At 46.0% G+C, this 14,452-nt stretch overlaps 6 protein-coding genes across 6 annotated transcripts; 4 read left to right on the top strand and 2 right to left on the bottom strand.

Moving 5' to 3' along the window:
* Positions 1-681: 681 nt before the first annotated feature.
* On the top strand, positions 682-2,029 carry BGW36DRAFT_309250 (putative transesterase; the record flags this gene model as incomplete). Its single annotated transcript, XM_046212392.1, has 3 exons — positions 682-1,034; positions 1,091-1,838; positions 1,898-2,029. 3 exons carry the CDS (start codon positions 682-684, stop codon positions 2,027-2,029), a joined length of 1,233 nt encoding a protein of 410 aa, XP_046065585.1.
* Positions 2,030-2,396: 367 nt separating this feature from the next.
* Positions 2,397-5,091, bottom strand: BGW36DRAFT_391920 (putative nitrogen assimilation transcription factor nirA). Its single transcript, XM_046217634.1, has 6 exons — positions 4,868-5,091; positions 4,708-4,796; positions 4,285-4,646; positions 3,681-4,223; positions 3,229-3,619; positions 2,397-3,166 (listed from the first exon to the last, which is right to left on the bottom strand). Exons 1-6 carry the CDS (start codon positions 4,949-4,951, stop codon positions 2,452-2,454), a joined length of 2,184 nt encoding a protein of 727 aa, XP_046065584.1. The 5' UTR covers positions 4,952-5,091; the 3' UTR covers positions 2,397-2,451.
* A 179-nt stretch (positions 5,092-5,270) lies between these two features.
* On the top strand, positions 5,271-6,356 carry BGW36DRAFT_391918 (xylose isomerase-like protein). The gene has a single exon (XM_046217633.1). It carries the CDS (start codon positions 5,376-5,378, stop codon positions 6,273-6,275), a length of 900 nt encoding a protein of 299 aa, XP_046065583.1. The 5' UTR covers positions 5,271-5,375; the 3' UTR covers positions 6,276-6,356.
* A 127-nt stretch (positions 6,357-6,483) lies between these two features.
* BGW36DRAFT_421055 (putative oxidoreductase) lies at positions 6,484-7,548 on the bottom strand. The gene is made up of 2 exons (XM_046219532.1): positions 7,062-7,548; positions 6,484-6,999 (listed from the first exon to the last, which is right to left on the bottom strand). Exons 1-2 carry the CDS (start codon positions 7,422-7,424, stop codon positions 6,631-6,633), a joined length of 732 nt encoding a protein of 243 aa, XP_046065582.1. The 5' UTR covers positions 7,425-7,548; the 3' UTR covers positions 6,484-6,630.
* A 1,395-nt stretch (positions 7,549-8,943) lies between these two features.
* Positions 8,944-10,737, top strand: BGW36DRAFT_466700 (uncharacterized protein). Its single transcript, XM_046222355.1, has 4 exons — positions 8,944-9,309; positions 9,376-9,632; positions 9,681-10,013; positions 10,071-10,737. Exons 1-4 carry the CDS (start codon positions 8,961-8,963, stop codon positions 10,647-10,649), a joined length of 1,518 nt encoding a protein of 505 aa, XP_046065581.1. The 5' UTR covers positions 8,944-8,960; the 3' UTR covers positions 10,650-10,737.
* Positions 10,738-12,095: 1,358 nt separating this feature from the next.
* Positions 12,096-14,398, top strand: BGW36DRAFT_391914 (tripeptidyl peptidase A). The gene is made up of 4 exons (XM_046217632.1): positions 12,096-12,624; positions 12,674-13,221; positions 13,277-13,468; positions 13,518-14,398. The coding sequence occupies exons 1-4, from the start codon at positions 12,238-12,240 to the stop codon at positions 14,206-14,208; spliced, it is 1,818 nt and encodes a 605-aa protein (XP_046065580.1). The 5' UTR covers positions 12,096-12,237; the 3' UTR covers positions 14,209-14,398.
* The last annotated feature ends 54 nt before the right edge of the window (positions 14,399-14,452 follow it).

Genomic DNA, 14,452 nt, shown 5'->3' with positions numbered 1-14,452 from the left:
AACCAACGCAAACAAACATAGAAACTCCAAAACTTCTTGCACGGCGTATTTTTCTTGGATGCATGCATCATACATGAGTTTTAGCCAGTCTTAAGGTGCTCGAAGGTTTAAGATATGGACATTCAGTCATTAGCGCTAAAATATTAGTCGCGGATCTTTTTATTATTGTTATTTTTAACAGATTTCCCCGCATTTAAATGGTGGGTATCGAGTTATTTACTATTGTTCCGCTTTCCAAGTTGTGGAAAAATTGATGACCGGCGCATAGAAAATAATAAAAAAACTTAGAAATATCCAAAATTCTGTTACAAACCAATTATCCCCCAATTTCAAAGGTAATGTTGGTTTGTGGAGGTATGCGGAACAAGACTTTCCGCACTCGCCGGTTCAACGGAACAAATCTTCCGCGTCGGCATCATACAAATTGAAAATCATCAATATTTTGGCGTCATATCTCAAATACTATACAAATTCGCGGGTTTTGACTTTCCGCAGTATCTTGATGCTGGTTTGATATAGCAACTTGGCACCTGGACAAAGTAGTATATAACACCAGTAGACTACCCCTTGCAGAATAATTTCTAAACAAAGAAAAACTATCCAGTCTTCTATTAATTCTATCTTCGAGCTAAGAAGTGCAATATAAAGTTCTCAAATCGCCAACAAATAAATCTCATGAGAATGGCCTCTTCTATCGAAACCACTTTTGAAAAGGCAGTCAGCGACGGCGTCATCGCCGGCGCCGTTTTGTACGCAGCGACTAAGGACAACGGGATCGTCTTTTCCAAGTCCTTTGGACGACGATCGCTCGACAAAGATGCAGAACCCATAGCCGCCGATGACATGATGAGGCTGTACAGCGCTAGCAAGCTTATTACTAGCATTGCAGCTTTACAAGTTGTCGAAAGGGGTTTGATTGGCCTTGACGACGACGTATCTCACATTCTTCCAGAGGTTGGCGCTTTGAAAGTGCTAACTGGAATGAACGGCAGTGAGCCGGTGTTTGAAGAGCGGAAAGGAAAAATTACTCTACGGTAGGCATAGTGCCTAGACGAAAGATCATTAGATTAAATGGCTAACTGTATTGTAGACTACTGCTGTCTCATTCATCCGGAATCTCCTATGCTTTCTTGTCTCCGCTTCTCCAGAAATACAACCAATCTCAAGGCGAAGCGCCATTTCCGCCCTTCACAACCATTAAAGACAGCTATTCTGCTCCACTTGTCTACCAGCCTGGAACAGCTTGGGAGTACTCGGCTGCTATTGACTGGGCTGGTGCAGTTGTCGCCCGTCTGAGTGGAACGAGTCTAGAAGAATTCATTCAGCAGAACATCGCTAAACCCCTCGAAATCAACGACATGACATTTTTCGTGAATGACAAGCCAAACCTCAAATCCCGATTAGTGACGCCAGTTTTGAGAGATCCATCCGTCCCAGATGGCAAAGGCAAAGTAGTCCCAGATAATGGGTCGTCGGGATGGTTGGATGCAGTAAGCGAAGAGCTTGGTGGCGCAGGCCTTGCAACATCAATGCAGTCCTACATCAAAGTCCTGCACAGCATTCTTGCAGACGACGGGAAGATTTTGAAGCCGGAGACTGCTGAGATGATGTTCAAACCACAACTCACCCCAGCATCGCAAAAGTCTCTACAATCCCTATTCGACCACATTCCCAAAGGTCAATCAGGAGGTGCGCCACCATTTATCGGCGAGTTTCCGCAGGTGAAATATGATTTTGGGCTAGGTGGTATGCTTAGCTTGGAGGATGTTGATGCTGGATCCTTAACGTGGAGAAGAAAGGGATATCTGTTCTGGAGCGGAATGCCTAATTTATTCTGGGTAAGTCTTCTCAATATTCTAACCATAGTGGCCGGGATTGATACTGATATTGAATGTAGTTTATGGATCGCGAAGCTGGAGTATGCGGAATCTTTGGAACCCAAGTCTTGCCAAACGCGGACAACCAAATTCGGGAACTGATACGTACTTTTGAGCAAGTGGTCTACGAACGATTTGCTTTCAAGGCCTAGATAGCATTTTTTACTGTTTGACGAAGGAAGCATGTATAATGAAAGTGTAATAATGTCGACTTGCCGGTTTCTTTCCGTTAATAGCCTATGATAGTTCTTTTCCAACAATATTTCTTTTAGTATCCTATGCATTTACCTACATATCAAGTGATAAGTTTACTAGTTTAGTATCAATTATCTTAGAACATTGATTATTAAAATTCAATGTCCATTATTTATACATAGATGTATTTGAGCCAAGAATATATTCCAGACAAACACGAGATTTTCAATGTCGAGTGATACTATGTAATTTACAAATCTCAAAACCAGTGATTAACATTCGACACTATTATAATATCATTAATTAAACGCTACGATTGATGAATTCTAGGATATGAACATAAATATTCTCTAAAGTTATAGGACTCTATATTGGCTTTTCACAAAGAGCTAAATCCAAAAAGAGGAGCGTAAAACGGCCATTCCTCGGAGCTACCGCCCAGCTCGTCAGACTCCAGCAACATTTGATCATTCGATGGATTTTGATTCTCGCCAGATACAGTGTAAGTATTCTGTTCAAACTGTTTAGCCGAAGAAAAATTCGCTATTCCCGAGCGTTCAAAGTCAAAACTTTCAATGATAGCATCGATATCTAAATCAGAACCCATAAAGTTAATGCCATTATCAAAAGCCTGGGTGTTTGGAATGGTCATGGTATCTACGTTGTCTCCAGTACCGCAATTTTGAATACCCCCCGTGCCTAAGCTACCTTTATCGTTGATTTGAACGTTCAATCGTCGAGCCAAACCAACAAGGATTTGCCTCGCCCTTCGAGGCGCACGGCATACGTTCTGGTGCAAGGACAAAATATCTAAACAGTGCTGTAGAGAAAGATACGCCTCTGATCCTGGTCCGCTCTGCGCCGCGATGCGAACATGGATTGTCGCACTGACATACGTAGCGTATGACATGAAATATGGTACTGCCATTATACAAAAATGTTGTCGATATAATCGTAATGTTGCGTCAATTTCAGAAGCGGCCGTCGCGCATGTTGCGAAAGAGTCACGGACAACAGAGGCGGAGGTTGAACGAATGTGTCCATCGGATACGAATGGGCGATGGAGTAATATGACGAGGGAGTGGAACACGGACCTACATGGTTCCACAGTCAGCAATGGGGCTCTATCAAGTATCTAGGAATGATAAGGATATACATCAATGAAAAAGCATGAGGTGTCAATGACGGCCTGCTTGGATTGCTCAGTTTCGGAATCAAATGATCCGGCAACGCATTACGCCAGCGGTTTAGCTCTGCGTGCAGAGATTTTGCTACACCTAGGTGGTGATTGGGATCTTTCAAACGGGATTTCTCAGTATAAATACTGGAGATTATCTTTTCCATGATGATGCTGAGTTTGCAAAGTTGCTCGAAGACGGAAACACTGTGTGTTGTAATGCTGATTGGAGACTCCTCCAGATCGTAGGATAGTGCGCTGAATTGTTCCAGTTCTTCATAATCGTCCATGAAGAAGATAGGAACATTGATGTCTACCTCGCGTATACGAACAGGGCGGCCTTGGTAGATTGATTGAACTTTATCTGCGACTGATATAACCGTTCAGTGAGTGAGTATAAACTTTTCGACCTTTAAAAAGTGAACAAATACCGAAAGCAGCCCAAAATAGTCGACGTCGGACTTCTATATCTTCTGCGGAAAGCCGATTCTTTGCAGAAGGGATGCGACTGTCAACGTGAATTCCGAGTCCGATGATCATATTCATTGCGAGTCCAGAATATGACCATGAAAGACTTCGTTCGTCACACCACGTAAAAAGCGCATCGGACATAATCAACAAAGCTTGAATTGTTGTGATATCACCTTTCAATGGATTTCCTGACTCGTTGTTGTACAAAAGCTTCTCTGCTCTTTGTCTAAATGGCGATATCCTGACTGGGCCATCGGTAACTTCGCAGCGAAACTCCTCCATAGTTGCGTTCTTGGACGCCACAAAGTATATAGCATTCAAAAGTAATTTAGAGAAGTATGGGCCATTACAGGCCATGTCGCGCATAAAGGCTGGTCTATAGACAATTGACCCAGAAGCATGCTGTCTACTCCAGAAAACTGACAGAAGATGCATTCCTGATTCTGGGTCCAGACCATCAAAGTCAAGCTTGCCTGCAGCCAAATCGATAGGTTCCATTTGGCCTAAAAAAAAGAGAGAATTCAGCAAAAGTATCGAAAGTTTCAGATAGGTCGCACTGCGTACGTTGTTTTATACAGGCACCCAGCAGTTGATACCTTTGCAATGGGTCGGCAGTTATACCAGAAGTCAAACTCTCTGTCGCCTGTTGGTTGGATTCATCAAACATAGCGCTAGAAGGCCCGTGGAATTGAACTTCACGGTCTCCAGTTGAAAAACAGGCTTGATCTTGGTCTGGGGCTGACCGGGAGACTGGCATCTGACGAAGCTGATGGACTGAGTTATTCTCCTCGTGGACACTAATGCTTTGCTGGCGATCCTGTGTGTCTGGCATTCGCTCCACATTCATCTGCGATCTCGTCCTTGCGAGGGACCTGCGAAGCTGGGCATTTTCTTCTTCCAGACGCCGGATTTGTGTATTAGTAGGTCTTAAATGCACAGTTAGCAACTACTTTACATTATACGCTTGACGAAGTATTTGATTCCTACCTAATGTTCTTCATGCGTTCTGAATATATACAGCTTTTGCCCTGGGTTCGACAATTTTCGCATTTCGGTTTCGCATTATCACATCCTAACTAATTCAATAAAACAGGTATCAATGATTCTTGATCTTATTTTCTCAAATTATGCATTGGGTAAAAAATACCTTTCTTTGTCGGCAAAAATCACAGGCAGTTCCAACGCGCTTCTTACGCTTCCCGTTAGAAGCCAGCGACCCTTCAGCTAACATATCGCAAGGTCAACAAAAGGATTTAGACTTGAAAAGAACAATATGAAAGTGGAAAGACAAAGAAATAAATTTAATGCGAGTTTTGCAGTCCTTATCTTGCATTTATTAAAGGAAAGCTAGAATGAAAACAAGGGGAAAATACATTCGGATAGTGGCGGAAAGAGAAACCCCGTCTATGACTAAGCGGATTAGGAATTTCCGCGCGCCTATCGGAATGCAATCTCCCGCTTACCGAACAGGAAACTATTCATCCATCAACGGATTTTCACGTTCCGCAAGATAACGTCACTGTATATTTGGGCCCCTTTGCATTATAAGAGGGGAGACATCGAGGAAATTTTTCAAATTATCCAAGGGTAAAACTGCAGATACAGTTCAACTAGGACACGACTTGACTATTATTCCATAATCAAGAATTTACAAAATGCATCTTTCGTCCCATACTTGGATGCGTCCAGAGCCTTTAGAAACAACTCTCAAACGACTTAGTAGTCTCGGATATACTAGCATTGAGCTCGAAGGCGAACCCAACCGATTTCCCATCGATGAAACGAAACAGTTGTTGAAAAAATACAACTTGAAATGCTGGGGCGCTGTGACTATCATGCAAGGCACTCGCGATCTTACAGCGGCGGATTCTAAACATCGGCAAGAAACCGTGCAGTACATGAAAGATGTGGTAGCTTTGTCGGCCGCATTGGGTGGAGAAATCGCGACAATTGTTCCCGCACGAGTTGGAAAATTGGTCCCGACCTCATCACCAGAACAGGAATGGAAATGGGTTGTTCACGGTCTACGCGAAGTAGCAGCATTCGCAAAGACAAAAAACATTCGAGTTGGAATCGAGCCCCTCAATCGCTTCGAGACCTATTTTTTAAACCGAACCGACCAGACCTTGGCCCTTGCAGATGAGGTCGGCTACGATTGCGGAATTGCTTTTGACCCATTCCATCTGGCGTTGGAAGAGAAAGACATGCTTGAAGCCATGCGAAAGTGCGGCTCTCGCATAATCGACTTCCATGCAGCAGACAACAATCGACATGCTGCCGGTGATGGATCCTTTAACTGGCCCGAAATCATGACCGTTCTCAAGGAAACTGGTTACAAAGGCGCACTGGCGGTTGAGTGCATTCCACCAATCGATCGCTCGCCTGTGGGAAACTATTCATTGAACCAGGTGGAGACAGACACGGGGAACATCGAGGTTTCACCGGATCGTCTAGAATTCATCATTGACCATGGATCGGCCCTGCTTTCTGAAGAGTACTATACTTACTTGATGAAGAGATCGGCGGAGACTCTGGGACCTTTCACCAAGGACTAACTTCAGACCAAAATATTGGATATGGAAACCTATTCCGAAGTAAATAGATGACAAATGAATAATAGTTAATGATGTGTCAGCCAATAAATACCAAGTTAATTACCCTCACTAATGAGAGGACCCCTTTTTGGTGTAGTGGTTTTACGGTCGACATGATGTTGGCAAAGTGATCACGAAAATATCGGCCACAGGTATGTATCCATTCTACATCAATTGATATGTAAACTCTTATTGCTGAATAATATATTACTAAAATCTTATACATATGTAGTGAAATTCGATTAGTTATTTCTATCATGCTCCAGCTAATACCATTAAAATATAAAATTTCAATCCAAAACGTCCCCAGATAAACTTAAACCATGCTTCCGTTACATCTCAAGGTCTGTCCGGCAACCCATTTCGTCCCCGACAGATAGACAATTGCTTCAGCAATCTCATCTGGAGCCCCTAGCCTATTGAATGGAGATTGCTTCTTGATAGCCTCAACCATCGCATCGGGTTTACCCCTCATGAACAGTTCCGTCGCAGTGGGGCCGGGAGCCACAGCGTTGACGACGATTCCTTTAGGAGCAAGATCTTTGGAGAGAATTCGAGTCATTTGCTCAATTGCGCCTTTAGTGGAACAGTAAGCAAGGTGGATAGGCATGACCGTGCTAGAATGGCAAAGGGATGTGCTGATAAAAATGATATGAGATCCAGAGGGCATGTGTGGAACAGCAGCCTAAAGTGGCGAGTCAGATAACACTCTTGCGCATACTAAAAAGAGCAAAGCAGAAAATTTACCTTGGCCAAAAACAACGGTCCCTTGACATTCAGTGCATACACTTTGTCAAAAAGCTCCTCTGTCAACGACTCCAAGTTGGCAAGCGGCATGCTTCCTGCATTCGGAACGAGAATGTCGATTTTGCCAAACTTGGCGACTGTCTGCTCGACCATGGAGTTCACACCACTCATGGATCCAGCGTCGGCCTTGATGGCGAGGACATTATCGGCACCCAGGCTGCTGACTACCTCGTCTGCAGCTGTTGAGTCGGAGGAGTAGTTGATTGCGACTTTCCCTCCTTGTGCGACAAGTTGTTCAGCGACGGAGCGACCGATGCCCTTGGACCCGCCGGTGATAAGAGCTACCTTTCCAGAGAAAGCCATTTTTCTTTGTTTTTGCGAGGTCGTTGGTGTAGAGGAGCAGATAGTTGATTGTCGCGGTGCGGATGTGTAGTTTATATATCTGGATCTTTAAATGAACTTGTTGTCGCTTAATATTTTGTTTATCTGAATATAGATTTAAAAGTTCATCAGCGCTTCTGGCCATCTATTTATACTTGAGCCGCGATTCAAGCTGATAAACGCCAGCCAATCCCATTCACGACTCGCTCTGCGTCATTGTCGGTAATCCACATTAAGTCCGAGTCGGGCTCGCGATGCGGACGCTAGTCCGCGCTTCAGGTAGAGCCGAGTTACCTTACTTAACCCCATTTTACGGGATCAAGACCCTGTACGGATTTATGATTATTGAGTAGGATTTAAAATACTCGTCTACTGTTTTAAAATTAGTCTAGAACCATATGGAACGTGTTTAATCAGGACTCATAGCATCAAAAATAAAGATCAGTTGGAGGGCCGGGGACGGATATATCTTTAGCTTAATCCCCACAATCGCGGATATCGGATGTATGCCAAGCATGAACAAACACTAGCTAGCCTCTCGTACATGTTTGCATCGCAGACATTTCGTGCAAACCAACATCACAACGGATATTGCAATTTTGATCTGTTTGTCCTAGCATTTGATTTCATCGTCCGAATTCGGGGTCATGCTATTCGAAAGCTTGCGCGCATTGCTCCTGAAAATCATAGCCTCACTAGATACGACTGCGCGGTGGTGACGCCGCAGGGTGTAATTCAGCATTTCTAAATTACCTTGGCAAGACGATTTCTTCACATTAAGCATAGGCAACTTTCACCATTCTGAGCGCAGACATGAAACAGGCTTTAAATAGTCATCTATATTGTCGAGGCAGGATTTCCAGAGTCCTACGTTGCGAAGGCAATATTCCGCTATGATCGAATGCCTGAATTGAAGCGTAGGTGATTTCTATACTTCCGAGTGATAGACCCGTGAATTAATTTTATACTCAACCTTTTCTTACGAAGAGAATTGGCAAATCGTGGTAAATCTTCTACTTTTGATGATTCTGGAACAACATATATTGACTGCAATGGAAGTGTTAAGCATATCGGCAGATTGACAACAGCATTTCCAGTTAGAAATTTAATTTCGAATCATACAAATATTAACCATAATTTATGCCATGCCCTTATTTAACAGAAATATTAACATGAGCTAACATGCACAATTGCTAATCACCCCACCCCAATTACGTGGAAAACCCGCTCCAAGTGGGACGGAGGTCGCCCCATGCACCTTAACGCCATTTATTTGGGACCACTTTCCGTTTTTGGACATGCTTAATCACAGAAATATCCAATCCAGTTGAAATACAAACTTTAGTTTTTGAACTTAGTGTTTCTTGATGACGGGCTGTCAGCCACACGGTTGAATTCTCGGTGCTTTGAAACAGCTGACTTGACGTTTGGATATTAAATAGAGGGATCTTCTTGAAGTTTTTATTTTCTTTCGTTTTATTTCAACTTCTCCTTGTGTTCAGATAATAATATTTCAAGATGAAGTTGCGGGATATTCTCATTTTCCTCCCTGCAGGCTTAGCATCAGCCGCCTGCATATCTTCCGGCGACCAAACAACAATCAACACACTCTTCAAATCCGGCGGCGCAGACACCGTGGTCCAACTATGCCCAAACACAGTCCTTTCCGTCTCCGACACAATCAGCTTCACCGCTGACAACCAGGAGCTGTCGACATCAGGCTACCCGACCGATAACTCGCGCGCGACGATTCAACCTGCCGCTAACAGCAATGTTAGCATGCTCATCACCGGATACGGGTTTAATGGGCTGCGGATTAAGAATATTCAGGTTGATGGATTGCGACCGAGTCTGGGACTGGTTGAGAGTATGATTACCCAATCTACACATGGGTTTCCATATTTATGGCAATGCTAATTAAGCGGTATTCTAGAAGGAGGTGCCAGCATCGAACTCGGCCAAGCTAGCACTGGGATTGTCATTTCGGATATCGTTTCCAAAAATGCTCGTGCTTGGAGTTGTTTGCATCTGTTGCAATCTGGCGATTCATCTGCCCCGTGCACGAATGTGACGATCATGAATAATCAGATCGGTCCATGTGGAAATGAAGGCACCAACTCTGCGGGTATCAGCCAGTGGGCAGATGGAATTTCATTTGCGTGTCAGGGGTCGCTAATTGAAAACAACTTTGTATGTCACTTGCCCCAGTACTGGCCACTGCTTTGCTGACTTGAATAGGTTAACGGGAGCACGGACGGCGGAATCGTGTTGTTTGGGGCACCAAACACCACTGTCAAGGGAAACACAATCATCTCTTCAGCCACTGACTCGGGGTTCGGCGCAATTAACATGGTCGACTATCTCTACGATGGAAGTTATGCAGGTGTTGTTGTCACTAATAATACCATAACCGGCGACAAACTGTTCAATGCGGGTATTGCTATTGGCGCATATGCGTGGTCTTTCAACGATGACACATTCTTGCAAGGCCCAGCGACTATCACAGATAACGTATTCAGTGGGAATATCACTTTCCCCATTGCCGTTAATGGATGGACTGGCGGACTCACGGTAACACCACACTTCTTTATCCAATGCAATCTCCCACCCGTACTCATTTTTGAATAGGTGACTGGCAACGATGTCTCCAAAGTCAACACCCCCAACTCAGCCTTCTCCGACTCAAACTCCTGCAGCGCCGCCACCAAAGCATTATGGACTGAAAACGCCCACTTGGCATACTACCCTGCCGGCCTAACAGGCTCATCAAACCTCCAATCCGACTTTATTGCTGCCGATGCAAACGCCACAAACTTCATCTGCACAACGGCCCCGCTCCCCTCATCCATCAGCTACGGCGTCGGCGAGCTAAATGTCAGTGTGAACAGCGTGCTTGCGGAGCTGCACAATGATATCTTGACGCAGTATCAGGGTGATAGTAATATCGTCACGTATAATACCTCGACGGGGAGTTATGTGCCGGTGTGGTCATCTGGTCATACGTCGTCGACGTGCGGGAGTGATCCTGGTGCATGCCTGTGTGTGTTCACGCAGGATGGCGATTTTGTGACGACAGTGTCGGGGCAGACGCAGTTCTCGAGTGGGACCGGAGGTGAAGGGCATGTTTTGACGTTTTTGAATGAGAGTCCGTGGATTGAGGTTGCAGATTCGACGGGCAAGGTTATTTGGTCGACTGATGCAAATTAATTCTTCGTAGTGTAGGATTGTACCAGTTTTGTAGCTTCTACATGTATGTATAAATTAGGTTTGCCAATGCAGTAATGGATTTAGGGTTATCTATTTTAGGGTTCGGCTGGAGCACAGAGAGCATGTACCGATAATTTCCGGATTCGGGAAGAACATCCGTTCTGGGAAGGTGGCGCTCATTATTATGCTTGATTTAAAATATAGATCCATAGAGCTTATATTTCATATTTATTGTGGTCGTACATACTTGATACCCAACGGGTGTGAAGGGTCGGTTATCACTAATGCGCGTGTAACATAAATTTATTTAGACGCATTGACCATGACCATATACCGAATCGCAGGAGAATTAGACAAAGTATTATGAAATATCGCTGAGCATGAATAATGGGAAAATATGCTCAAATTTACTATGGGATTCTCAATAACCCTTGAGATGAAATTCGACTTGTGCGCCTTCACTATTTATTTCTGGCCGTGCACTGGGCGGCGAGGATGTGTATTGTCAGTAATAAAAGAATAGGAAACTGGATGAAGCGACCGACAGTGGCGTTCGCTACTGAAATGACCTGCCTAATGTCGCGATCGAACACGCCGATGAGCCTATGCACTGTTGAAATACCAAGTAATTTTTATTAATATCAGGCAAGACTACCTGCCAAATCGAGCTAGCCAGGTAGAAGTGGGATTATTACGGGGCCAGCGTGGAGCTAAAGCCTGACAGTGTTACCGAGATTTAGCCCCATCGTTGGAGTTGCGCTGTCATTGATACGTAGCTTAACTTATCTAAGGAAAAAAGAAGGAAAGGAAGTGGTCGAGAAATCGAGATAGAGATTGCCGATCGATCGGATCTGGTGGTGGTGGACCTGGAGGAATCATCTAGAAAAGCGAAACGTTGGAGAAGAAACATCCAGACCTATTCAACTGCCGAGAAACGACCTGCCCCAAACGATTGGCGAGGTTACATACGCTAGATCGGCCTAGCGTGCTGGCTCAAACATCAGACCTGCTATCTGCAGCTCGCTGTTTGGATGGTAGTATATGCTGCGTAAGACGGGGCGCATGTTGCTGAACAGATTCAGCATCTCGCGTGGAACTGCAATATCTTGAAGTATTTTGTATACTCTTTGTTGGGATGGTATACTATTGAGTAGCAAAGCAGCGCGGATGATCTGAGCCTGTTCCTGACGATCGGCGGCAGGCTAACCGTGTCGGGGGAGCTAATGGAAGTCTAAAATTACGAGGGGAAACAGCCAAGGATGTGTATGCGGATAGGCATGCAGAGGCAATTAACCGTATGATAGGAGTAGAACAATATTACGGCTTGGTCGGTAACAAGCAAGAACAATACGCCGGCCGAGTTTGTTTTATGGATCCAGCTGGAGATTCTGGAAGGTGGACAGATTACGCCAGATGGTGGAATATTCAGGTGAACTTAACGCACGACAGTGCAACGCTAGCCCCGCCGTTATCACGCCAATAAGCCGCCAGTCGCCTCTCCTGAGTATGATAAATAACACAGCTGGCCGCCCGATACCATCATCCTCATCTCGACTCCCACCAGTTCCGCAGCTCTGTGCATCCCATCATGGCTAGCAATTTCCTCCTTGGTGCCGCTCTGCTGGCCCAATTGGCCGCGCCCGTTCTTGGTGCCGCTGCGCTCGAGACCCACGAGTCGCTGCCGTCGCTGCCCTCTGGATGGGCTCACGCTGGCAAGGCTGATGCCAACACCCCCATTCAACTGTCCATCGCCTTGACCCTGCAGAACATCGACCAGCTCGAGAACAAGCTCAAGTCGATCTCTACCCCCGGTGGCTCCAGCTACGGTCAGTACCTGGACGCTGCCGACATTGAGTCGCAGTTCGGCCCGGCCGACTCGTCTGCTGATGTCGTCATCAGCTGGCTGAAGGAAGCTGGCATTGAGTCGATTCACAATGCCGGCCAGTCCATCAACTTCGCAACCACCGTCAGCAAGGTTAGTTTTGAACTTTTTATATATCTTCTTGGATACTGACTCCATCCAGGCCAACAGCTTGCTCGGCGCCAACTTCAACTATTTCTCCGACGGCGGAGTGTCTAAGCTGCGCACCCTGAGCTACTCCATCCCCGGTGACTTGAAGTCCGACATTGATCTGATCTCGCCTACCACCTACTTCGGCAAGACCAGCGCCCAGCGCTCCATCAAGACCTACAAGAGCAAGCGGTCTCCCTCATCCACAACCTCGTCTGGCTCGTCGTCTGTCTCGGTCGCTGCATCTTGCCAGACCTCCATCACCCCATCTTGCCTCAAGGAATTGTACAATGTCGGCAACTACACTCCCAGCGTCAAGAGCGGTAGCCGTGTCGGTTTCGGAAGCTTCTTGAACGAGTCTGCCCTGTACTCCGATCTCGCCATCTACGAGAAGTTCTATGGCATTCCCTCCCAGAACTGGACCAAGGTCATCATCGCCAACGCCACCGACAGCCAGGACCCGTCTACTGGAGGATACGGCGAGTCGAACCTTGATGTTCAGAACATCATTGGTATCTCGCACCCTCTTCCTGTCACCGAGTTCTTGACCGGTGGATCTCCGTAAGTTTGCAGGCACTTTCGGTAAAAAAAAAAACCATTGGCTAACGAGCTACAGCCCCTACATTCCCAGTCTCGATGACGTGACCGACACCAATGAGCCGTACCTGCCTTACTACGAATACCTGCTCTCTCAGAGCAACTCTGAGCTGCCTCAGGTCATCTCCAACTCGTACGGTGACGACGAGCAGTCTGTGCCATTTCAATACGCCGTTCGCACTTGCAACCTGATTGGTTTGATGGGTCTCAGGTGTGTTTCCCCAAGGAAGTTTGTCGAAATGATACTAACGTCTGAGCAGAGGCATCACTGTTCTGGAATCCAGCGGTGATCTCGGTGTTGGCAGCGGCTGCTTGAGCAACGATGGCCGCAACAAGACCCAATTCGAGCCGATCTTTCCCGCCACCTGCCCATACGTCCTCTCCGTCGGTGGTACCGTGGCCGCTACTCCTGAGGAAGCCTGGAGCGCCAGCTCCGGTGGTTTCAGCAACTACTTCCCTCGTGCCTGGTACCAGGAGGAAGCCGTCGAGACTTATCTCAAGCAACACATCAACCCCGCCACCAAGAAATACTACACCAAATACACCAACTTCGCTGGCCGTGGTTTCCCCGATATCTCCGCCCACAGTCTCACCCCGGACTACGAAGTCATCTACGTTGGCAAGCCCGCTCCCTCCGGTGGTACCTCTGCTGCCGCCCCCGTCTGGGCTGGCATCATCGCACTCCTCAACGACGCCCGCCTTGCTGCCGGCCAGCCCGCTCTGGGTTTCTTGAATCCCTTCTTCTACGACTTGGGCTACAAGGGCCTGAACGATATCACCCTTGGCCAGGCTGTTGGTTGCAACGGTATTGATGGCCAGAGCGGTAAGCCTGTTCCCGGCGGTGGTATTATTCCGTGGGCTACTTGGAACGCGACCGAGGGCTGGGACCCCGTTACTGGTTTAGGTACACCTGATTTCCAGAAATTGAAGGAGATTGTTCTTTCTCTGTAATTACATTGGAACATATATATTGATGTACATACATTGATTGTTACGCCTACTATATTGGCTTCTTATATATCAGCATTCCATGTCTCGTGTTCTAATATTCGAGTGTCAATTATTATTGCTGTAAAAGCCTGCACACATCCCCGTACACGTAGCTACTACGAATATGTTTAAATCCATATTTTTCTGATCATAGTCAATGCCGCATGTACTTTTATCAACGGGTAGTATTCACCGCCATATCAAG

Source organism: Talaromyces proteolyticus (assembly GCF_021365285.1).
Source record: "Talaromyces proteolyticus strain PMI_201 chromosome Unknown BGW36scaffold_16, whole genome shotgun sequence".
Taxonomy (NCBI): domain Eukaryota; kingdom Fungi; phylum Ascomycota; class Eurotiomycetes; order Eurotiales; family Trichocomaceae; genus Talaromyces; species Talaromyces proteolyticus.
This window is presented reverse-complemented; position numbering and strand designations above follow the sequence as displayed.

What these genes read in the sequence shown, in the direction of transcription:
- BGW36DRAFT_391914 (XM_046217632.1), top strand. Translation starts at nt 12,238, where the DNA reads ATGGCTAGCAATTTCCTCCTTGGTGCCGCTCTGCTGGCCCAATTGGCC. An exon ending in TTCTTGACCGGTGGATCTCC is followed by an intron (nt 13,222 to 13,276) that starts GTAAGTTTGCAG and finishes AACGAGCTACAG; the next exon opens with CCCCTACATTCCCAGTCTCG. An exon ending in ATTGGTTTGATGGGTCTCAG is followed by an intron (nt 13,469 to 13,517) that starts GTGTGTTTCCCC and finishes ACGTCTGAGCAG; the next exon opens with AGGCATCACTGTTCTGGAAT.
- BGW36DRAFT_421055 (XM_046219532.1), bottom strand. Translation starts at nt 7,424, where the DNA reads ATGGCTTTCTCTGGAAAGGTAGCTCTTATCACCGGCGGGTCCAAGGGC. An exon ending in GACCGTTGTTTTTGGCCAAG is followed by an intron (nt 7,000 to 7,061) that starts GTAAATTTTCTG and finishes TCGCCACTTTAG; the next exon opens with GCTGCTGTTCCACACATGCC.
- BGW36DRAFT_391918 (XM_046217633.1), top strand. Translation starts at nt 5,376, where the DNA reads ATGCATCTTTCGTCCCATACTTGGATGCGTCCAGAGCCTTTAGAAACA.
- BGW36DRAFT_466700 (XM_046222355.1), top strand. Translation starts at nt 8,961, where the DNA reads ATGAAGTTGCGGGATATTCTCATTTTCCTCCCTGCAGGCTTAGCATCA. An exon ending in CGCTAATTGAAAACAACTTT is followed by an intron (nt 9,633 to 9,680) that starts GTATGTCACTTG and finishes TGACTTGAATAG; the next exon opens with GTTAACGGGAGCACGGACGG. An exon ending in GATGGACTGGCGGACTCACG is followed by an intron (nt 10,014 to 10,070) that starts GTAACACCACAC and finishes ATTTTTGAATAG; the next exon opens with GTGACTGGCAACGATGTCTC.
- BGW36DRAFT_391920 (XM_046217634.1), bottom strand. Translation starts at nt 4,951, where the DNA reads ATGTTAGCTGAAGGGTCGCTGGCTTCTAACGGGAAGCGTAAGAAGCGC. An exon ending in ATTTTTGCCGACAAAGAAAG is followed by an intron (nt 4,797 to 4,867) that starts GTATTTTTTACC and finishes TTATTGAATTAG; the next exon opens with TTAGGATGTGATAATGCGAA. An exon ending in GAACGCATGAAGAACATTAG is followed by an intron (nt 4,647 to 4,707) that starts GTAGGAATCAAA and finishes TGTGCATTTAAG; the next exon opens with ACCTACTAATACACAAATCC.